At 36.2% G+C, this 24,456-nt stretch overlaps 1 protein-coding gene across 12 annotated transcripts in view; it reads right to left on the reverse strand.

Annotated features, from left to right (window-relative positions):
• GPATCH2 (G-patch domain containing 2) overlaps positions 1-24,456 on the reverse strand; it is a 201,853-nt gene that overhangs the window by 22,036 nt on the left and 155,361 nt on the right. For 6 of the 12 annotated variants that reach the window (XR_012428694.1, XR_010585602.2, XM_005540865.5 and 3 more), the window contains one exon: positions 461-549. Coding sequence is in view for 6 of the 12 variants with exons in the window: in XM_005540865.5 (XP_005540922.3) it covers positions 461-549 (89 nt within the window). In the remaining 6 variants the exon portion in view is untranslated. Of the gene's footprint in view, positions 1-460; positions 550-17,333; positions 18,133-24,456 lie in introns of those variants that run through there. The other 6 variants (XR_012428691.1, XR_012428695.1, XR_010585592.2 and 3 more) reach the window with 2 other exon arrangements.

Genomic DNA, 24,456 nt, shown 5'->3' on the forward strand with positions numbered 1-24,456 from the left:
AAACCAGACTGTCACATTCGTTCAGTTAGGTTTCCATCTCCTACCACATGGGGTCTTGTGTTTTGGGGCTGCGGCTATACTTTTTGAATTTATTACTATTAATCTCTTCTGGGGTTATTTGTCATTTCATCTATTTATGCCTTATTTTCCAACAAGACTGTTGGAAACAACAAGACCAAAGATATAGCCTTTGAAGTTTTTGTATCCTTTTAATATCTTGCACGAAATCTTGCATTTGAGCAGGGGTGTAACATATACATTAATGACTGGTTACCTGGAAAATCTACAAATGGAACATGCAATACATCCTGATACCACATGCAAATGATTTGTTTTAATAGCTTCTTGCAACTGTGCTTCTTCTTCTTCATTGCAAGTGATTAAGAACTGTCTACATTTTATTCTTCATGATTTATGAACTCTACATTTGTGTTCCACTCTAACCCTGCTTTTGTTTTACCTGCGGTAGTAGGTCCAGGCAAAGGTGCAGCTTTTCTTCTCCGTTTGATGTCTCCCGTGCATAAGGATCCTAAATGCATGCTTGTTTGCCTACGAGTAATTATCAGAAAAAACTATTAACAAAGAAGAAAAAAATGACACATAAATACACAGCTTGTATCATCTGAACCTAAATCAAAACATTCTCAACAAAGATGGAGCTGCATAGTAAAATCACCAATCTTGTTTATATCGAAACATAATTACGTTTGTTGACAAGCGTTCAGCAGCTAAATGCGCCACCATAAATTGTTACCGGAATGAATAATATAAAAGGAATGCTTTTTAATTTTCAAAACTGGCAATCTTTCTGGCTCAACATAAAATCAAGCACTGTTGCTTCTGACAGGAAAATGGCTAAGATTAATTATCTAAAGAGATCACAATATTGTTGCAAGGTTATCAATTGGTTACTAATGCTTTACTGTCAGAACAACATCTATTACAGGAAAAGTATGATCAATTTCTTTTAGGATATTATGCAGCAGTGAATTCTCTTAAAACATTTTAAATAGAAGGAAATAGTGATGCTTCCCTTATAATTCATATGATTAGAATTCTTCAGTTAATTATTTATTAGCTGAGTGAGAAAACATAATTTGAATGCATTAATGCTGGTCTACTGCTATTTAACCATCTAACATGATAGTGGATTATATTTCTAAAAACATGATACTTAAAAACTGAGAAGTGGATCTTCTGCTATTTTTGGAACAAGCTATTATACAATTAGTCTTCTGTCTAATCTTGGTCTTCTAAATTGAAAAGTTATATAAAAAAAATAAGAAATGGGCCAATTAGAAATCAAGACGAATACAAAAAAGAAAGGATTTAAAGTCTTCAAACTTTTCAAGCTATAGAAAGATTCTGTGTTCATTTCCTGTGTCATAATCCTTGATGTAGGGTTGGGATAGGGCCTGGGGAACATGAAGCAGAAATAAATGAAGCATGTTTATGACAGCACATGTTCTCTTAGTAAGACAGAGAGATATCTGACAGTATCCTGAGGTTTTAAAGAAACTAATTTGAAAATAAACAGATTATTAGGGAAAAAGAAGGAAAAATTAACTAAAATTAATTCAGGTAAAATTCAAAACTCAAGATATATATTTAAACACATATACTCAGATGTTTAAATATAATGAAAAATTAGTGCTGGAGAGTCCAGTTATTTCAAATATAGATTTTATTTATAAAGCACAAAGTACAGTCATAATTAATGATCTGAGTAATCCAAGGGCCATAGGCAGCCAAAAAAATATACCACAAAACCTTATCAATGTATCTTACCAGGAAATGAGCATTTGTCTGTTGTCGTTTACCTTTTTATTGAGTGCATACTGTTTCTGTTACAAAATAATTACAATTATTAAAATATTTCAAAAAACCTTTCAAAAATTCATTCTGTTAATGACTAAATTAGCTCTGCTTTGCTCTCCAAATGTTTATTGATATGAATGACTTTAACATTTTTATTGGATTTTGAGGTATGGTCTTGGCTCATGATGCCAAGAAAAATGATTAGTTACGACTGTGTCTCCTTTTTAAGATTATATATACATTTTTAAAAAGTAGAATGATGTCACAGGGAAGACATATTCTTTTTGTACAAATTTAAAGTTATTCCCTTACTTATTCAGCAAACATTTATCAGTATCTATTATGGACTTAGCATAAGACTCCAGTGGTGGTGAAAATAGGGAGAGGGGAAAAGAGAGGATGGAAGATACAAAGGAAATGAAACTTTCAACTCTTATTATTGGAAGAATTTAAAGTCTGAGTGGAGAAATAAAACATAAATCTGTGTAGATGAAATAATTAGGTACAGTGGTAGTGGCAGCAGGCATAACTAACTTTATTAGCGACTAGTAAAGGCTTAGTCCTTACAACAATCCTAAATATGCTGCATCAAATACACATTTTTTCCTTGGTAGGATAAAATCTGTGCTTCCACAGAAAAACTATGCTTTCAGGAGTATACCATTTCAGTCACTGAATGCTAATTCTATGCAAGCTATTTTACAACTCTACCTTGTAGCTAACCGAAAGCAACGGGAAGTACTTCTTAACTACAGAAACAGAAATAAATTCTGTTCTATGGAACGACAACCCTGCTATCTGTGGAAAAGCTAGTTTTGGGTCCATTTAAACAATTATTTCAATAGTCCGTTACTCTATATACACTTGAGCTTCTTTGACTTCTCCTTTCAACCGGTTATAACATCTGCCCAGTTCCCTCATTAGCTAATGAGTTAAATAAAATCTTTAACACATACCCACTTAATATCCATATGACAGTCATAATATTACCTTTTTGTAAAAAAGTATCCTTTCACATATCTTATCCCTATTGAAATCTCCCCTTAGCAAAAGACTGCAGTAAAGTTTACCTCCTGCAGAGCATATACCAGATAGACTCAGATATCAGAAATAGCTGAAGAGGAGGGGAAGGTACCATTCTGAAAACAGGGAATAAAGTGGGAATCTGAATTCTGCAGTGTGGGTCTTCTGTCATCAAGCTGTGAAAACCAACTCATGAACTAGCTACTTCTCATCCTGTGTTAAAACATAATAAACATTCTTACAGTTTAAGCCACTGCAGGTCAGGTTTTCTGTACTTGCTGCTGAACGAATTCCTGAGTGATAAAGAGTTTGCTCTGTTCAGGGAGTTATGAGTAGTTCAGGATGTCTGCAGAGCAGTGTTTGCAGAAGGGACTGTATAACATGAATGGAGAAGAGCACTGGGGCTGGATCATGGGGCCATACATGCCACCTTTGCCCCATGAAGGTGTTTGGACTTAACAGCAATGTGGAGTCACTAAAGATTTTATAAAAGGAGAGAAAGTAGACCAAGTGCATGGGTGCTGGTAGAGAGCTCGAGTTGGACAGGGTTGAGACTGAAGAGAGAGGAGACCAACTATGTTTGCCATAGTTCAGACACACACTTCCTCATCTCAGTTATAGTAACTAAAGAATGATGCAAGTTACTGCACAATGAAACTTCCTGGATGTACAATATTAAATATCACAAAAATTTAAAAAGAACTAAGGCTGGTTTTATTGATTTCAGATATTTTTAAAGCTCAAACTAAGCTAAAACAGTTATTAGCCAGGACACGTTTCTTAAGAAACACATTTTTAGAAATAATCAGAAGAAATACTTGAGCGTCTGATATCAGACACTCACTGTGACTATTAATACCATTGGTTTCTACTTACTTTGTTCTTGCACTAGTTATATATAATTGGAGTATTCTAATTGCTTGAAAATAACTCTCTCAAGTCAATATTGCCTTTATAATTATTTTTTCATACTTCTTACAATTTATTAGGTAGGCCTATTTACAGTGAAAAGACAGTGAAAAACAAACTTCAGGAACAACCAACTCCCTCTTCTAAACCTTTTTATTTTCCATCTGCTGGACCAAACATTTTGGGTATCTTCACAGAGCAAATGAAATATAACATTTTCATTCAACTCCCTTCCCCCACCGCCAACATAGCTGCATAAAGGAAAGGAGAAAAATGTTCAAGGAGAATAAAGTTAATAAACTCAGCAGCACTGAACCTGAAGACCTGAGCCATAAGAAAAACAGCTAGCTGTATATTTCAGTAATTCTATCAAGAATTGACTATCTACTACAGCGCATTGAGAGATCTGGATTATTGATCAGTAAGATTACCCCACTTAGGCTTGCCCCACACCCCCCTTCTTTCAGACAGGTGCAGTGGAGTTGCTACAAATGACACTAAGTAAGGTTTACTCTGTTATTTAGTTGTCACTCTTAATGTAAACCATAACAGTTATTTTTTAATTTAAAATCAATGAATGTCTCAAAGGCATCCCTGTTTCTTCAGTCTAAATGAGTCATTTGTCTTTGCAAAGGAGAACATTTGGAATACTACTCAAGGTGATGGTTGGCATTTTCTGTTTCTTTATTCTGTGGTGTTTTGAGAATGACAATGCAACGTCCTAGGAACAGACCCAAAGTTATTAAAGAACAATATTAAGATCCTTTTGTAAGGTGTGTCAGAAAAACACCAATCAACTAGATGAGTATATTTGTTTTAGCTGGGATATTTGCATGGGGAGGAAAAAAAGGGAGACAAATCAAAACCAACCTATCCTGAAGCGGAAAGGATGAAGAAATGATGCTTTTCTGTTACAGGTCCGTCACTTACGATTTGAAACATGGTTTCCCATGTATTACTTCTGAAAATTTTCCTATTAAATATTAGAAAAGCAGAACTCAAAAATAAGTTATTTTGTTTTATTTTGCTTTTTAAACAGACTTCACTTGGCTTCTCCCCATCGTTTGCTGCAAGCTATCTTTTAAATGGGGTGGCGGCAGGAAGCTGGACATCTTATCTGGAGGGAAAAACGTAGAAACAAAACAAAAACAAAACAACAACCCAATAAACTCAAAACAAAAAACAGAAACAAAAACTCTACTGAGAACCACCATGTCTGAAAACTTGGCTTTTGACATGGACTGACAAGGACTGAAGCAGGCAGTGTCAAACGCAGTAATATTAAAGAGAAGACAATAGGAACTTGTCTCTTCATTGTATGCAATTACAAGCAGAGGCTTTTCAGAGCATTAGGCCTAGTTAAAGCTGCCCCCTGGATAAAATGTGTTCCCAAGCAGCCTTGGACAAGCTGCAGAAGAGAGACAAACAGACGTGACTATGGGCCCTGGCACTTGGCAAGAACACTCACTGTCAGTTAGAAAAATATCAGCCTGGACAGGGCATCAGCTGCACAGAAATAAAGCAGGTCTGTGGTGTCACTGGAGGAGCATTCCAATGGCAGAGAGAAGGATGGGGGTTGGGAAACCCAGCCCCGTGTGAACTTCCTTTTCTAGATCCAAATTACCCTCCCCGCTTTATTTGGTGTCAATATGTCTCAACATATTAAACTGAACAGACAGACATCAGTATCTAGCTTTTTTTCCTCTAGTACCCAAATGCACAATACAATACGTATCAAGCACTTTCAGGTATAAATGTTTTTTTAACGATTAGGAGGATTGAATTAAATCCTTGTTTTTCTGGCCGGGCGCGGTGGCTCACGCCTGTAATCCCAGCACTTTGGGAGGCCCAGGTGGGCGGATCACGCGGTCAGGAGATCGAGACCATCCTGGCTAACACGGTGAAACCCCATCTCTACTAAAAATACAAAAAATTAGCCGGGCATGGTGGCGGGTGCCTGTAGTCCCAGCTACTCAGGAGGCTGAGGCAGGAGAATGGCGGGAACCCGGGAGGCGGAGCTTGCAGTGAGCCGAGATCACACACCACTGCACTCTGCACTCCAGCCTGGACCACAGAGCGAGACTGCGTCTCAAAAAAAAAAAAAAAAAAAAAAAAAAGCTTGTTTTCTTTTTTCCTCCCCTTTTTGAGACAGAGACTCACTGTCCCCCAGTTTGGAGTGCAGTGGCGCTGCTCACTGTGACCTCTGCCTCCTGAGTTCAAGTGATTCTCCTATCTCAGCGCCACGCCTCCCCCAACCCCCGGGTCCCCACGGGACTACAGGCGCACACCACCATGCCTTACTAACTTTTGCATTTTTACTAGAGACGGGGTTTCACCATATTGGCCAGGCTGGTCTCGATTTCCTGACCTCAAGCGATCCGTCCACCTCTGCCTCCCAAAGTGCTGGGATTACGGCCACCGCACCAGGCCAAATCCTTGTTTTTAATGGTGGTGTTTTCTTTCAAAGCAGCTTTTTGTGCATGATCTCTTTGGACATTCATAGCAACCCTTTGCATTTGGTATTGTGGATCATAGCCCGACCAGTTATTGGCTCCGGTCTTTTCTCTTGATGGCTTTGCTCATTTGACTTCACATTCTGCCTCAATCCCATTTATCTTCTCTTTGGAACAAACCTGACCTTGGCAAGAGGTGGTTTAAGTTTTAGCTCAGTGCACTGAAGTCAGTACTTGGGTTTCAGTAATTGGGTCCAAGCTTTATTCTAGACTTACCCTACCTTACCACAAACCTTGCAGTAACTTAGTTCTTTCAGAACTGGGTAATTGCCTTGACCTCCTAGATGCTCAACTCCTGGCCATGAAATGGAATCTGGTGATGGAGGCTCTTTATAATGCTGCCTGCTGACCCTTCTCCAAGCATCAGCAGCCCCTGGCTCCCATCCCTGTTCAGTGCCTACCTGTTGGCAACTCTTGACTCTATGTTGATTAACCTTCTACCACATGTAGCCTGAGGCTCTACCCCTTAGATAGAATGATCTGCCTGCCACTGTGTAGTTCCTCTCACTGCTTCAGATGGATCTGTCCTGTTAGTGCCTCTTCCACTCTAGTCAGAGGGTTCGAGTCCAAACTTCCTTCTTCCCAGTCTGCTTTATCCTGCTACAGGTAATTGGTGGCTTCTCCTGGAGCTACTGTTTATTGTGTTTCCTATGTGCCTAGTGTGAGTGAGCCACTGATATGGACAGGAGACAGGGAAATACTGGGTAGAAGAGGGCGGTTCCCCGGGAAAGGCCCCACCCTCAAGCCTGGAAATCTGTAGTCCTAAATGAGAACAGGCATTCCTGTTTTTGTGTCCAAAAGTTGCCTTTGGCCTGTCACACCTCCCTATCCTGTACCCATATAAACCCCAGGCCCCAGGCTCCAGAAGCAGACAAGGAGAAGACAGACAAAAGAGCAGAAGCACAGAAGAATGAATGGTGTAGCAGAGAGAAGAGATGGAGCATCTGAACGTCAAGAAGAATTTGGGGATAGTCAGAGAGGAGATCAGCCGCTGGACGGCCAAATTCCATGGGAAGATCATCTTCCCACTCCATCCCCTTCCCAGCTCCCCATCCATCTCACTGAGAGCCACCTCCACCACTCAGTAAAACCCCTGCATTCACCATCCTGAAGTCCGTGTGTGACCTGATTCTTCCTGGGTGCCGGATAAGGACCTGAGTACCAAGAGGGCACTGAGCTGGTTAACATTTAAGCTGTCTGTAGATGGCAAAGCTAAAAGAGTGCACTGTAACATACACCATGCCCACTTGGGCTTTGGGAGTCACAAGTACCCACCCCTAGATGCTACTGTGGGGCCAGAGCCCCAAGGTGCTCACCTCTGGCTCCTATACCTGCCCATCTGCGTGTTCCCCCTCCGTAAGGGGTTTGAGGGCACACGGTGGACCAACAGACAAGTCACACCCCTGTCACACCTCCTGCGAGGGGGAACAGGGAACCCTCCCATCTTAGCACCACTGTGTCAGAAGCCTTCTGAAGGAGCTCAAGGGCCTCATTTCACTCCTGCTGCCACCTGGCTAGTCAAGGACTCTCCTGGCTCCTCAAAGCAGTGTCAGCAGGGCAGAAATGTAGTGTTCAAGGAGGTGAGATGCAGGAGACAAGGTGGTAGCCTTCAGAAAGGCCAGAAACTTCCTGAAATTATGTGCAAAACACATGTATGCACAGTTTTCTAGCAAGAGGATGCATGAATTTTATGTGACTCTGAATGATTAACGGAGAGGGTTTCCCAAAAAACAGACCCAGTAGTTTTAAACCAAACTATTCATAATCTAAAATAGAAAATGCTTGTCTTAAAATGTCATTGGAATATTTAAAATATGCCATATATATAGGTCACCTTTTAAAATCACAATATCAAAAAACACAGAATAGGTGCGTACACTAAATTAAAATATCCAAAGCAATGAATATGCATAGGTGTGGGTCGAAAGGCATGGAAGACTGTGCAACAAAATACTGATGATAACGATTTGTGTGTGATGGCATTTTGTGGGAATTTTCTTCTTTACACTTCTCATTTATTACTATTTTTTCTTATAAAGCATGCAATGAAAAAGATACAAATTATAACTAGATTAATTAGAAAAGAGAAAGACAATGGTATTGATAAATATAAGTGGTTTTGGCAGCTGGATGAATTTCTCAAAGGCAAAGTCAAGCTTTTCACACTGGGGCAGCTGTGGTGTAAATTCAAGCTATAGGTTGCATTGGTTTGATTTGCATTTGGGATGAGCCAGGGAGTCAGGACACGTTCCTTCTTGTATCATCATGTCTGCTTTCTCACTAGAGCTTTGAAAAAGCCCGCTTATCGATGTTTGAGAAGGCTTTTTATCAGCCTTTGGCATGTTACTTACATTCTCTTTGCCTCAATTTCCTTAACTTCAAGAATTATGATTAGACTAGTGCTTACCTCAAAAGATTTTATTTAGAAATCATTTATGTAAAACATTTTAGCACATGCCTATACAATCAATAGCTGTTAGCTATTACTCTTACTATTATTATCATCCCCAGCCTTCAGATAAGCAGCCCAGGCACAAAAAAGTTAAGTAGTTTACCTACAGTCACAGTTAAAGGGAACAGATGGAAGGCACTTTGCCATACAGTACATGCAGAAGAATGCTTAGTGTAGGGTGTCACTAAACTCATACCAAACAAACACATAGCACAGTAAACTCATTACATCTGAAAACTGCCATTATGCTACAATAAAGGAAGAATTAGGGTCATTTAAAAAATCATGTAGGTATTTTTTTGGTAGTTAATAGAAAGGTTAAGCTTTTCTTCATTATCCATTTCTGCTTGCTTTAAGTGTGTCATAACATACAAGAATGAAGCACTCATTTTCATTTCAAAAACTCAATTAAAGGACCACAAGAGTCCTTGAGACGAAAACCCACTGATATTCTGACATCAGCCTATTGCTGCAGATTCTCTCTTGGCCACCATTTGGTACTGTCTACTTCAAAGATGTCTTGCTTCCTTCATATGGTATGTTTCATGCTTTATCTAAAGCCTAGAGGGACTGCTAGTCCAATGATATCATTCCTTGTGTATGTTAAGAAATACACGACACCATATTCCTTAACAGCTTAGTTAAATATTTCTTTTGTACTGCTTCATTATTCCACACAAATCATAACTGAAAATGGTAGCGGCTGTTCTATGAAATTCAGATAATTCTTACAACTTCCTTAGTATATGTAAATGAAGACATTCTCGCATCTGGGGGAATGTTAGTCTTTTCATAGAGTAAGTTATTCAATGGGGGTTCTAACTCGATTCAGGAGACCTGCTGTTATAATCTTACCTTACATCATGCCCCGTATTTTTCCAGGTCCTTTAGATTTTTTTTTTTTTAAACAACTGCTAGTCATTGAGACCATATATTTGTGTTAACATTAGAAAAATGTATCTACTCACTTAAAAAAATTTTCTATGTCTCCTAATTCTGCCCTAAAACATTTTCTTTCTGTTTCCTAATTCTGCCCATGTTAGAGGGCCTGCTTTTTCCCTTCACTTCTCCAAGTGCCCTCAAGTCTAAATGTTCTTTCTCCTCTTTAAACTTTCCTAACCTCACTACTCTTCAAGTGTTTTTCTCTGTATTTCCACATCCATCTGTGCATATCGCTGTCCATATCTTACCATACAGTATATAGTATTTGCCTCAAATTGCTTTCAGATTAAAGGAGACTGTCAGCTAAATATGTATAGAAAGCAACTTGAGGTCAAGAACCATGTCTCATTCCCAGAACCTAGCTTTGTTTTTCATATATTAAAAGCACAAGAAAAGCTTATTGAACTAAAATGAATAAAACTACCGTAACTATTGTTGTCTCAACATTTCAAGTGGCAATCAATCATGAATTTTTTTGAAATAGTAACACTTCTTTCTTGAACTGTTATTTAAATTTACTCAAAAACACTCCCTTAACAATTGACAAATTTTGACAAAGTGTCAGTTATTCTACTAGATGCTAAACTAAATAGAAGGGTAAGATAGCTCCCATCCTCAAGGAGTTCATAGCCTAAGGAAATGAACATGAACAATAAATTACTATGCAATGTAATAAATCCACAGGGCTATAGTAGCAGACCACCTCTTTGGGGAAATTGAGGAAAATTCATTTCGCCTGAATTGAAATTTGGATATTGTCTCTCCAAGTAGAATCTGATATTTGAGGCATCTTGGAGTATTCTTTTATTCTTCACACCACAGTACCTAGGAAATAGTAGGCACTTAGTAAACTGTTTACCTCATTCTTAGCTATAATTACACATTTCTGGAATCTGTTTATCATTGATATTTAGTGTAGAGTTTCAACAATTATGCTTACTGTAATTTGCTTAAAATGATATCTTGGGTCTCACATAAAAAACCTATCAAAACAGACTATAGATTCAGATATAATCCCACACTCTCTCTTTGATGATGACACTTTTATTAAACGTTTCCTAGGACACTATGGTTGCCATTTATAATATCTATTAATAAAATTACGAGATATTCCTAATATTCTTAACGTTTTTGAGGGAAGTCCATGCATGTACTCATTTTTGGATCTACTTCATCTAGTGCACTATATGATATTTGGATACGTTTGTTGAATTGACCTGTCACTGTATTCTTCTGTTTGATATCTCAGACTCTAAGCCAAGCTGTAAGTTCTGTTCTGAGGTAGCATTTTAGAGCAGATACGTGCTAAGATTTTTTCTTTCATCAGCACAGGAAATAATAGAATTTAAAGAGCAATGTAGAGAATATACATATTTATTTTTATGTTTCTATTTAATACATGTTGGTTTCTTAAGTATTGGAATTTATTATCTGAACTACTACAAACATCCAGGCTCACTGAGCTCCAACTATATAAAAGGTATTATGCCAGTTATTTTTACATAATGTAATCTTCATACAACTCATTACATATCTGAGGAATCTGAAGTCCAGAGAAACTGTTACTTGTCAAAGATCCCATGAACAGAAAGTTAAGTTACTGTATTTGTGTCAAAGCTTTCTTGACTCCAAAGAACTACTCTTCCCCCCTACCTTACTACATCATCCAGCTTACTTTAATATACCCTACTTAATAAACTTCTGTTGAAAATGTAATGCAAGACATGCCCTATGCCATCAGACAGGAAATACATTTTTTATTGAGAAATAAAAAAGATACGATGTTCATTTTCTAGGGGTTCAAGTCTATTGATCACGTGGGAAAAATGATTCCAACCCAATTTTCAAAGAGAATCCCCAACCAGCATATAACAGCATTCTAGGCCCCTAGGTGAGAGAACACATTTGCAGAGGCACAAAGGCATTCAGTGTGCACATGACATGCCATTGCTATGTTTCTGTAGGTGATTCAGTATAACTGGAGTTGGCACATACGGAGCAGTGGGAGGAGATGACACCTCTCTGCACACATCAAGTTTTAGTAAATTCTATAAATCTGTCTATTCACAATTATTTAAAATTCCCCTTAAAAATCTTATTTAATTTATGCAGTTTATTAATCATACTGACAAATTGAATTCAATGGAAAAAGGTCACTCCATAATTCTCTATAGACACAATTCTGGAAGTTGCTCTCAGGCAGAGATGGAGTCAAATGTGGATCCATTTCCAAGGTAACTCTTGAAGTTGACAGGCTTCACTCATTCAAGAGAGTCTACAATTTACTTGCATAATTGAGTTGGCAAATACAGGCTGAAGACTGAGTTCAGCTTTGATTTTCTGCAAAGTGTCCCACGACTTTGCTTGTTGAGCAAAGTAATATGGTAATGATAACGTCACAGTTCTATATGCTATAATGTACATTTTCTGAGTAGGACTACTAAAGAGCAAAGAAAAAATGTGCTTGCCACTTTTATCTCCATATTGAGAAGATAAGACTAGATGTCTTAATATTAGGCCAGAATATCAGAAACTTTTGAAATATATAAGAAGTTATTTCTATTTTGAAATATGTCAGACAGTGTTACCATGTAAATGCAAACTTACTTGCATTTAGGTTAAATTATTGCTTATTGGTAGAATTCAATTGGAAACCTATGACACACTTGAAATGCCACCTCCTTTATGCAGATTGTTCTGATACACATTGCCAGAAATAACCTCTTACTCATGGGAGTAAACAGTATTTTCTACCTTAAACTACAGCTATATATGTACACAAACTAGTATTGTAGCCAGACTGTATACTCCTTGAAGGCAGTAAGTCCCACATCTGATTTATTTCTTTAAGTACATTTTCCTTAGCAGTTACGTGCCTTACCATATCAGGTATTTAATAAATAGTTATTGAATAAAATTTAACAAGGCATGTCAGGATTTTTTTTTAATTAGTAATCTATTTTCATGTTAACCAGTCTTTTTATTGTGGTTCCAATTTCTTTACTATATAAATGCTTAGTTACAGAACACTACAAAACATATTTGGTCCATTTCTTGGGCTTTAGAATATAAATATCTGCAAAACTAAGCTTGTTAACTGAAGCTAGTTTTTACAGTATATGCATGTACCTTTATTCTAAAATGTTTCCCTTTCTACATAAGTTTGCATTTCACTAAGTGTAACTTTATGAAAAGAATGGTTTCAGACCCTCCTCTTCCATGATAGTTTTTGGTAGGTAAATGTTATATCCATAAAACTTTTACAGACTTGTTAGCAAATATTTACTAGACTATAAAACATACTGTAATAGCTAGATGAGGTATCAGGAGGCTTGTGATGAGTACATGAACATTAATGTTCAACAACTGGGAGGAAGAGGACTTCAGGATTCTCCTAATTAACTTCAATTGAAATAACTGGAAAGTTGGGGAGCATGAGCTTATATTCAGGATAGTTTTGACATTAAGATCTTTGAACCAAAGGCAGTTTATAATTTTTGTTAATTTGGGTCTATTACGTGCTGTATTTAAGAGGTCTACTGATTTTAAATGTTTATGGAGAAAAATACTACCCTACAAAAATTAACTTCAAATATAAACTGTCTTTTCCTCTTCTCATTTTCACAATGCTTTTCTTTAGAAAAACATACAAGTCTCTATGTTTTGTAAATTTCAGAAATCAAATGTCAAATGATTCAACAATGATCAGGTTAGTCATGACTGCAAAATATCACTTTTCTTTGCACATAAATCAATCTACATACTGTTTAAGTGCTATTTTAGAAGAATCAACAGTTTTGATTAAAGGCAAGATAACAGATTTCAGAAAGCAGTCAAGTTTACTTTTAAATGGCATAGAAATAAGACAAAAAAAAAAAAAAAAAAGACGCTGCTGTATAAATTAACCACCATTTGACCTGAGAAAGCTATTTAACCCTTCTGTTTCCTCCTGTGTAAAATGGGGATAATAAGAATATCTACTTCATAGGATAATATTGCAAATTAAATGAGTTAAAATACATCGTTAATACTCAATGAATCTTAGCTATTATGGTGTTAGCTATAAACAGGATGGGGAAATTTTTTTCTTCAACTAAAGTCGTATATTTTAAATGATCTGTTTTTTCATTCCTCCTCACCTCCCCATCTACTCATCTTGTGAGGCAGAAGAGCACAGCGGTTAAGAGTGTGGACTCTGCAGCCCAAAGAGACAAAGTTCAATTCCTGCTCCCTCACTTAGCAACTTGGGTGAACCTGGGCAAGTTAGTTAATCCTTTTATGCTTGGCCTTTCTCATGTGTAAAATGGAGATGATAGCAGAACCAATCTCACAGAGTTGATGTGAAGATTAAAGAAATGTGTGCCTCACGTATGCATTCAATAAATGTTACCCATAATTTCCCATAAAGGAAATTTGTATAAAATAAATTGAATATGGCATAATTTGGCAATTTTGAGGCCCAATCATAAGTATAAAAGAGTAGAGAAACTCTGTGGTTGAGATCGTATTTTATTGTTACAGTACAAAGGAAATAGAATGGATTTATTTGTAGCTAATAAGGTCTAAATGTATTCTACAAACTAAAATATGAAAGTGTCATTTATGCTAACATGGCAGAACATAGCATACCAAATTATAGTTTCTCAAGCTGATTTTCCACAACACTTTATATCTTTTTTATGAGTCTTAAAATCTACCATAGAGAGGGTATAGTTTACTTGAGGAAGTAAAACAAGTTCACTGCAGCTGGCATATGGCATTCAAGGTAAGAAGTAATTGGATATGAGGCTGAAAAAAATAAGAAAGGCTAGACCAGGAAGGCCTTGCAAGCCATGTTTAGGACTTGGTTTTAAGGCAATGAAAATCCATTAAGAAATTTTAAGTAGGTCAGCAGGATGATATATGCCTGTAATCCCAGCACTTTGGGAAGCTGAGATGGGAGGATTGCCTGAGGCCAGAAGTTCAAGACCAGCCTGGGCAACATAGCAAGACCTTATCACTCAAAAAAAAAGAAAAAAAAAAAAAAAGGCAGGAACAGTGATGTTCACTTTAGCGCTAGCTACTTGGGAGGCTCAGGCAGAAAGATATCTTGGGCCCAGGAGTTCAAGGTTTAAGTATACATAAATAGATTTGGATTCCCCAAAAGTCATTCTGGTTATGATGAGGAGAATGGATAAAGAGAACAAGGGTGAGGATTGAAAGGAGTAAAAGACAGAATTCAGGTTTTTCTGGCCAGAATGTAAGTTCCTGGAATGCAGACAGACTAGCATCTGGGTTCCACACATATCACCTAGCCTAATGTCTTTCACATACTCAGAATAAAAGGCATTTAATGGTGTGTGAAGGACTGTATGAAACATCATTTTTTTCTAGGAACAGACAATATCATCCTAAAAGAAATAAAACCCTGACCACTTAGCACTCTAATAATTTATTTACTTACTTAAAAATAAACATGCTATGTAGAAGTCCTGAAAAGTAATAATTAAGAGTACTCTGGGAATATGGTGGCAATGACACTGTTGTTGAATGTATATAATAACATGTGGCATTACCAAAAACCCCTGTACACCAATACCTAGCCAACAAGGTATTCCCCAAACCCTCCCCTTCTCATCCTCAAACAGGTGGTTAGATATAAATTATTGGCAGCTATGAGATGCCACATCAACATCTGGGTAGGAAAAAGCAGAGGAATCTGCAAATGGCCCCCAGCACAGGAAAACCTCCAAAGCTTTACCACTCAATGGAAAGTATAGGGAGACAAGATGAAAACAGATGCTAAACTTAAGAGGTGTTCTGAGAGATTCCAGTTTATAAATGAGTGCAAGAGGACCAAGATGTAATAGTTCTGTGATGTTGGATTAGTTGGATCATACAAATTCTTGAAGTTAAAAAATTAAAGTGATTTCCCAGGATAAAAATCCTACACCAAGGAAAAACAGTGGAAGTAGAAGTGAACTGGAGCAAAACAGAGGCCAAGGGGAAAAGGAAACAGAAGGTCTAGATAAAAATACTGAGAGGAATAGAAGAGGCAGATATTGGAAAATATGAGGCCAGAATTTTGACCGGTTTGTGAAAACAACAGAAGAAAGAGGTATAAAACCATGAAATTAGAAGGCTATCCTGTCTCATGGTGTCCTTCTTAAAAGTACAGGAAACCTCATTCAGAACAGCATTGCAGATACTTAAATACGAACGATTATTAAAAGAAAAAAATAAGGTCCTTAGAGACTGTAAGGGTACTCTAGAAAGATATGGCCACAAAAATGAAAACTACACCTGATAATTCTAAAACAAGTTAAAGGAAATTAAGAAAATGATAGAAGATACTTGAAAAAGTCACAACTAGAGAGGTTGAGAAATAAAGGTACTGGATAAAAGGAAGATTTAAAAGAAGAGATGATAGCATTCAGGAAGCAATTAGAAATAAAAGGAAAAAATTATTTCAGAAATGAAACTAAACTAAAAGGAACAGAGGAGTGAGCCATATGATGGAGAAACAGAATATGAAAATACAATAAAAATGGAAAAAGTAAAAAATAAAAACTTTAAAAATTATAAAAAAGAAATGAAAAGGATTAGAAAATGATAGCTACAGAAGACAGGCAAAGAAGATCCAATGCAAGTTTAAAAGAAATTTTTAAAACAAAGCCAACGCAACAAAACAAAACAAATATAAAACATAATTGGACAAAATCTTGAAATTTATCTTTAACATGAGATGGTTTGCCTGTGTCCTCACCCAAATCTCAACTTGAACTGTAGCTCCCCAAATTCTCACATGTTGTGGGAGGGACCCAGGGGGAGGTAACTGAATCATAGGGGCAGGTCTTTCCCATGCAATTCTCATAACAACGAATAAGAGTCTAACGAGATCTGATTGGTTTATCAGGGGTTTCCGCTTTTGCTTCTTCCTCATTCTCTTTTGCTGCCAACATGTAAGAATTGCCTTTCATTCTCCAACATGATTGTGAGACCTTCCCCAGCCACGTGGAACTGTAAATCCAATTAAATCTCTTTTTCTTCCCAGTCTTGGGTATGTCTTTATCAGAAGCATGAAAACAGACTAATACATAAAACAATAATAACTACCTACCAAAAAAGCATAACTTCATCCCTGGGAAAAATCACTTAAAATTATCAACATGAGAATATAGTCTAGGTAAAACTCTTGGTCTTTAAAGAAAAGGAAAATACACATTGAGCATCCAGGCAAAACCAAGTCACTTTTATGTCTAAGAAAATCAGACTATATCAGACATCGAAAGCAACATTTTATATAGGCATTGGAGTAACATATTTAAGATAGTTAAGAGAAGAAAACATGAGTCATGGATTGTGTATCTGGCCAAAATGACCTTTAAATATACAGTTCATGCATAAACTGCTAATAACAGGCAAGAACTCAGGAAATATTGTTTGAATGAGCACTTCCAGAGGAAATAACTAGAGAATAAACTTCAGACAAAAAGAATACAAAAGCATTGACTTAAGATTTTGTGGTGATCATTAAAAATATATTTAGTTATAGAACTAAAACTGAATGGACTGAACTAAAACTAAATCAAACTAGAACAGAAAAAGAAAAAAGGAGGCAGTATAGCACTAAATCGCTGTATGTGTCAGACAATGTACACACAGTATAAGTACCTAAAAGTGGATGAAAATACCTGTTTTTTTCTTTCTTTCTTCCTTTTTGTGGAGAATGGGGTCTTTCTATATGGCCCAGGCAGGTCTCAAATTCCTGGGCTCAAGCTATCCTTCTGCCCCTGCCTCCCTAAGTGCTGGGGTTACAGGCATAAGCCACCATGCCTGGCTAAAAATGGATGAAAATAAAAAGTATATAGGAAAAATAAGATAAGTTCCCTGACTGTCTTACAGATATTAACAAATGAAAGGAGGGCACATGAGGCCAGCTAACTTCAACATTGCTCACAGTAGGGAACCAGAAGCAAGGGGCCTCAAAAAGGAAGGGAAAGGGCCTAAGACTGTTATATAGAGGTAATAATAAACAGGTAATTATTAGGGGGAAAAAAAAAAGCCTTCCTCTAAGTCCAATGGTATACCAGAGTGAGAATGAGGGCAAGAGAAAGGAGAAAAAGAAAGGTAAAGGTAGTAAGAGAGGGAGAGAAAGAGAGATGTCTGTTTCTCTTAAAAACAGGGGAACAAAAGCCAATGAAAGGATGTATCTGCCGGGCACCGTGGCTCACGCCTGTGATCCCAGCACTTTGCGAGGCTGAGGCAGGCAGATTGCCTGAGGTCAGGAGTTTTAGACCATCTGGCCAACATGGTGAAACCCTGTCTCTACTAAAAATACAAACATTAGCTAGGTGTGGTGGCAGGTGCCTGTGGTCCCAGCTACTCAGGAGGCTGAGGCAGGAGAATCGCTTGTACAAACCTGGGAGGCGGACGTTGCAGTGAGCCAAGATCATGCCAGTGCACTCCAGCCTGGGTGATCGAGTGAGGCTCCGTCTCAAAAAAAAAAAAAAAAAAAAAAAAGGATAAATCATAAGCAAAACAAAACCCATTTTGGGGAAGAAACAAATGGAGGGAACCAGGTAGAAGTGAGACTTCTTTGAAAATAACTGTCTGAAAATTTGATTATGGATCCCATGAGTGTTTTTATATTATTATAAAACAAAATTAAACACGTTAAAAAGAAACCTGTTGCTGAAAATGACACTAATTATACATCGGCATACCTAAACTTAGAAACGATTTCAAGTTACTTTAAAACACAGGAAAATGACTGTATATTCCTAGTGTACTTATAGTAAGTATCAAATAAATGTAGAAAAAAGAAAAAACACTTTTTAGTGATTATTTTACTGGTAGTGATGATAGTATGGTGATTCTGAGATTGCTGTCTGTGAATGGTGGGGTAAATAAAATGAATGTTCCGATACCAAGATGTGATATTTTTAATACGGTTGGAAAAAGACTAAAATCAATGACAGAAAGTATAAACAATAAAGTCTTGAATTTGAACTGGAACTATCAGTATGAATCAATATTTTTTTTCTTAAAAAAAAAAAAATCCTAACTAATTTATCTGAAAAGACCTAGAAACAGAGACATTCCTAACATCCAGACTCTGGCTTCTAAACCTATTTCCTATTATAGTAAAGGAATCAGCGCTTCTTGGAGAAATGGGTGACTCCTAAGTCAGAAAAGGTCCAAAAAAAGCCTAGAAAATGCAAACATACCAGAAAGCAAAGACTAGCAGCAAAGAAACACACAACTACTTTAAATAATCTCCCATTGGCCACAAATGAGACAATTTTGCATCAATTAGAATTATAACTAATGGAGGAAACACATCAAATGTGTTTACATCAGTGAGTTCACCTTTGGAAAATGTTAGGAACCAATTCATTTTGAAAACTGACATCTAATAAGGGGAAAGAATCAAGTATTTCTCTTGCTTTTCCTACATGATCTGTACCTTAAAGTAATTGAGTAGTTGGAGAGGAGGAAGTTTTCAACAGAAGTAACAAGAACATATTAAAAGAATTAACACAGCTCTATTTTGCAACCCTTAATGAATAAATCTGGGCAATAATCATCATGCCAAATAAATCACGGAAAGAGATATAAGTGAGGGAAGTGTACAATATCACCTTTGGAACAATCTTGCCAAACAAAACAAAACACCAAACCTGAATCTCTAATCAGTTCTCCAGATCTAAATACCAATTACAGGAAACACAGAGGACAGTGGAGTATGTTAAATGACACCATGTAGAGAAAATCAGCAACATTCCAATATGTGAGAAATTTTACAGGCCAAACACCCGATGTCTTCAACCAAAATATGTCAAGGAACGCGCGCGCGCGCACACACACACACACACAGAGAGAGAGAGAGCTGGAGAAGGGGAATTTATATATCAAAGGAAATCTGAGAGATTATAAGGCAATAAAATAATAAAGGAAATGTAAATATCAATTGCATATATACATATTCATATATATTAAGGGATTATTGTTATTTTTTATAGATGGGATAAAGATACTGAGACTTTTTTTTTTTTTTTTTTAAAAGAAGCTGTTACCTTTTAGAGAAACACACTGATGTATTTCAGTTGAAATAAAAGAGTTGGGGGGCGGGGGGGATACAGATGAAACAGGGTTTGCCACATGTTGATAATTATCTAAGCCAGTTAATAGACACAATGAGTTCATGTTTTTCTCTGTATTTCTGTGTATAAAAAAATTGTTAAAAATTGCTTTCATCATCTTGACAATGTAAGTGAAAAAGCATCTTTTCAAGCCTTAAGATTGCCAGTATAAGTCATTACAGCTTTTTCAAGGCTTAATGAAAGAGACTCTTCATAATTTTTAAGTGACCAAATTTGAAATTAAATTAAGTTATTCATGAGGTCTAAATCTAGTCTGCATAGACCCCTGGACTGTAACTTGATTTAAAAAGATTACAAAAATCTTTATCTGAGGTTTATTGTCCTTAGAAAGGATAATACATGGTTTTTATTCCATCTTTCTAATTAGTAATTTAAGCATATGTTCAGCATTTAACTCTAAATGTTTGCCTTTTCCCCAAGCTCGAAGACAGCTGTCCAAGATTTGAATGCCAGAAAACATTTAAATATCAACATCTGTTGAATTATGTTAATTTAGTGTAATATAATTGGGCATGAGTTGGAACTGATCAGAAGTATATGAAATAAACAAAGGTAAATTCCCACCAATATCTTGGTATACAAACAAATCACTAAGGAATGATGAAAAACAATTTGAAAAACAATTATTTCTACAAAAAAAGGCAAAGGAAAGGTACTGATTATAAAGAAATTGATTCTTTTAAAAGCATAATTCTAACTTTTAGGACATTATCTTGCTATTTTTAAATTGTTCCTGTAATTGAAAGGAAATGAAAATTATCTAAAATGAGTGATAGCCAAATATTTAATATTTGAATATTTTTATTCATTATATAGTAAAACATTCTAATTATACTTATATATGCATTAAATTTTTAGATTGCAGAATAATTCTTGTTATATTATGAGCAGTAAATATTCAAGGGTTGATGTGATTTCTGTAGACATAAAGTAATATTTTAAAATTGAAAGTATTTTCAGTGTGGCAGATGAATTTAATAGGTTTTTTCCTGAGGACTGTAAGGTACAAATTATCAAGCAGCAGATGTTGTTTATTATTTTGCTGATTTAAAATATTAATTTTTACAGTGATTATCTTATTAATAAATTAGGACTGCTTGTTTGTTTTGGGAAATATTCTGGCACATACACATTGGATTAACAGATCCCCAAATGTACTCATAATGAAGTTATAACCCAGGCTGCAGTAGTGATACAAGCTGTTGTGATATGGGCCTGCAGGTGTATCCTAATCATTTCCTAGGAGAATCATCTCCGGGAGTTAAAGGTTAGTTCTGTGTCCATGCCCATTTAATCACAGGACCAATTTGGAGAGTGCCAACTGTGAAACAAACACCTGTCCCTAAGGAAATGGACTTTAGACCACAAATTCATTTCAGCTAAGGGTCACTGGAACAGCTTTCACATGCCAACTATTTTCCATCATTAGTGACCATGGCCAAATTCAACTGCAATCCTAGAGATGAGAGGCTGTGCATACTCTTGTCATTTGAAAATATCTAGTTCATCTACCAGAAAAAGAGAAGATATAAGTAATAAGAGTTTCACTAGTTAGTAGTAGTATTTTGTTTTTGTTTTATTTACCACCTACTGGGCATATTACTTATTTCTAAATGTCAAATTCCTTTTTTTCTGTGTGGGTTTTTCATATAAAACTGAAGAGCAACCTCCAAAATTCTAAGTGGCTGATAACTAATTTTATTTAGTGTAATGACAATTTAAAATAACCCTCTATGATCATTAGTTTAAAATCTTGGCAAGGAAGAATTTCAGGATGCCAAAAGGACAGAAAGCATGAGAACTGGCAATTTGATAATAGTGTAGTTTTATATAATACAATAATTTGGTTATATAGAGTAAAACAGATTAATTAAATCCCTTAAAAACCATTTTATGTTGTATATGTGGTATGCTTCCAATTATTCTACTCTAAGGATCTCTATACTTAGATGCCATTTTTCTAATTGGAATATATATGTAATTAAATGCATTCCAATTAAACAAATATAGAATGTATACATTCGAATTAAAGCAAATACGTGAATACTTTCTAATCATTCATGTATACATAAGAATGAATAAAAAAATCTAAGACATTCTTCTATCTGAAAGGCTAAACTTTTTTACAACAATAAAATCTAATGCTAATTTTAGGTATGGAAGGGAAAAATGAGAATAAACTAGAAATTTTACTTTTAAAGTTAGTTTAAAAGCAGTTTTAAACCATTATTTTGGACATATAAAATATACAAAATATAAAATGTCAAGTGATAGAATTTGCTTTAAAATATGACAAAAGATAATTTGTTTTAAAATCCTAAATTTACTAAGGTAGGATAGACAACTTAAATCATTAAAATAAAGCATCACTTTTTGGTGATATACTTAATTTTGTTGATATATTTCTGGGAAAAGCAACATTAAACAAATATAGCCCATGTCATTAAGCAGTACTCTAATGAATAGTTACCCAATCCCAATTTATTAACAGCTGCTCAAAAATTTCATAATTAATAGTTTCATTTACTTTTGGCAAATCTGCAAAATGACAAATAGTTTTGTATCTGTTGCAAATTATGTCTCCTTTCCAAACAACAAATGACAGTATGGGGAAGACTGAGTAAACCGAAACCTTGAACATCTTTGGATCTTTAGATGATCAAATAAAGAGCAGCTGTAATTCTATCTGTTACATCCGCAACAAAATACAGTGATCTGTATCATATAAAAACGAATGTGCTCTGTATTAAAGTAAATAGGAATGTTCTTTCTAACTTGATGGAAGAGGGTTGACATGAATGTGATGAGATCTGTTTTGTTTCTCTGATTAAATCTATTGTCATTTTTGTTTTTTTCATTTTAGGAAACTCCTTGTATTGCTAATCAGGCAAAATGACAGGAGAAAAAGTTTCTTTCTTCTCATTATTAATAGACAACCTAAGAAATTATGTCACATGGAATCCATGGATGATCAAATCATTTGACATTAAGTAGATGAAAAGTGAAAAATATAATGCATTTAGCAACTAAGTAAAAGTGAATTAAATATGTTTCTAAAAGACACTTAAAAATTAAGTATAATTTAATAATGTCAGCAATAAAAATGTTTTTACTTGATTTCAAATTACATGTCAGGCTACTAAATGATTTGGCTTTTGTGCTTCATAACAGTAAATGACAAAAATCATGTAAGTAAGAAAACACGGCAAATTCAAACCCTACTCCTTCAAAAAAAATGGTGCCATATCCATAAGGAAAGGCTTTGAATCTAAACAGTTGAATAAAGCTGCCACAAATAATCAAGTTTGTTACATGGATACTTACAGCAATAAAGACTAATCATAAGCATAAACATGTGTTAAAAGAGCAAGATCTTTTAAAAAATGCCGTATCACTTCGTATTAGGCATCGCTTAATGCATGTTTTCAACGGACTTTCTTTTTTTTTCTTTTGAGACAGAGTCTTGCTCTGTCGCCCAGGCTAGAGTACAGTGGCCAGATGTCGGCTCACTGTAAGCTCCGCTTCCCAGGTTTACGCCATTCTCCTGCCTCAGCCTCCCGAGTAGCTGGGACTACAGGCACCTGCCACCATGCCTGGCTAATTTTTTGTATTTTTAATAGAGATGGGGTTTCACCATGTTAGCCAAGATGGTCTCGATCTCCTGACCTCATGATCTGCCTGCCTTGGCCTCCCAAAGTGCTGGGATTACAGGTGTGAGCCACCGTGCCTGGCCCAACAGACTTTCAATTTGGAAAAGCTATATTGAACTTTCTGGTGCTAACCAAAGGCTTCTGACACGAGAAACAACGTGACATTATTTAGTTGTAGCTTTAGAATGAGGTGATAGCAGTGCGAAAGGTCCTTCTAATTTTGTGAAGCATAAAATCATATTTAAATACAGAAATACCAAGAAAAAAAAGGATTGAAATTGCAGAACTGTTCTCCCTGCTTTCTCACCTGTAGTTCTCAAGAATAACTGGAGAAAGAATGTACAGAGGGAGGAACTGGTTGAAATGGCTTTGGCATTGTCCTAGTCCCCCCTAGAAACAGGATGTCCTTCAACTCTTTAGCACAGCAAGTTCTTTCCCCACTAAGGTATATAACCCAGGGCATGCTTACTTTCTGGATCCCTTAGCTGTGGTGCGACTGGGCATGCGTGGAGGAAACTCTATCAGCCCCAGGCAGCTTTCCTGAGCCTTGGGAGGCTGGCTCACAAAGGATCATAAAAGCTTTTGTCCCTTACTACCTATCTGTGAGTAATCACTCTGCTTCATATAACCTGTGGCACGTGAGTGTGTTCTGCCTTAGAAGACTCAGATAAGTTGGTAACTGGTGCACAGTGAACTTGCTTAATAAATCTAGACATCACTAGTATTTATCTCTAAAAAACACTTAGGTGCATTGGCTCAAGGTTTTGTTCTCTCTCTCTGTGTGTGTGTGTACATGTGTGTATTTGTGTGTGTGTTCACTTTAATAACTGCTTGCATGTAATGACCACTCAAAAACCATGCCTGTTGATTACTAAATATTGAAAGTGACAGGTAATAGGTAGTTCTTTTTTTAAAAAAAAACAACTGAGTATGCTTTTATGCATTTATTTATGAAAAGAATTTCATGTTTTCCTGAGTTGTAGTCATGCCTTTCAAAGGTTTTG

Source organism: Macaca fascicularis, chromosome 1, assembly GCF_037993035.2.
Source record: "Macaca fascicularis isolate 582-1 chromosome 1, T2T-MFA8v1.1".
NCBI lineage: Eukaryota > Metazoa > Chordata > Mammalia > Primates > Cercopithecidae > Macaca > Macaca fascicularis.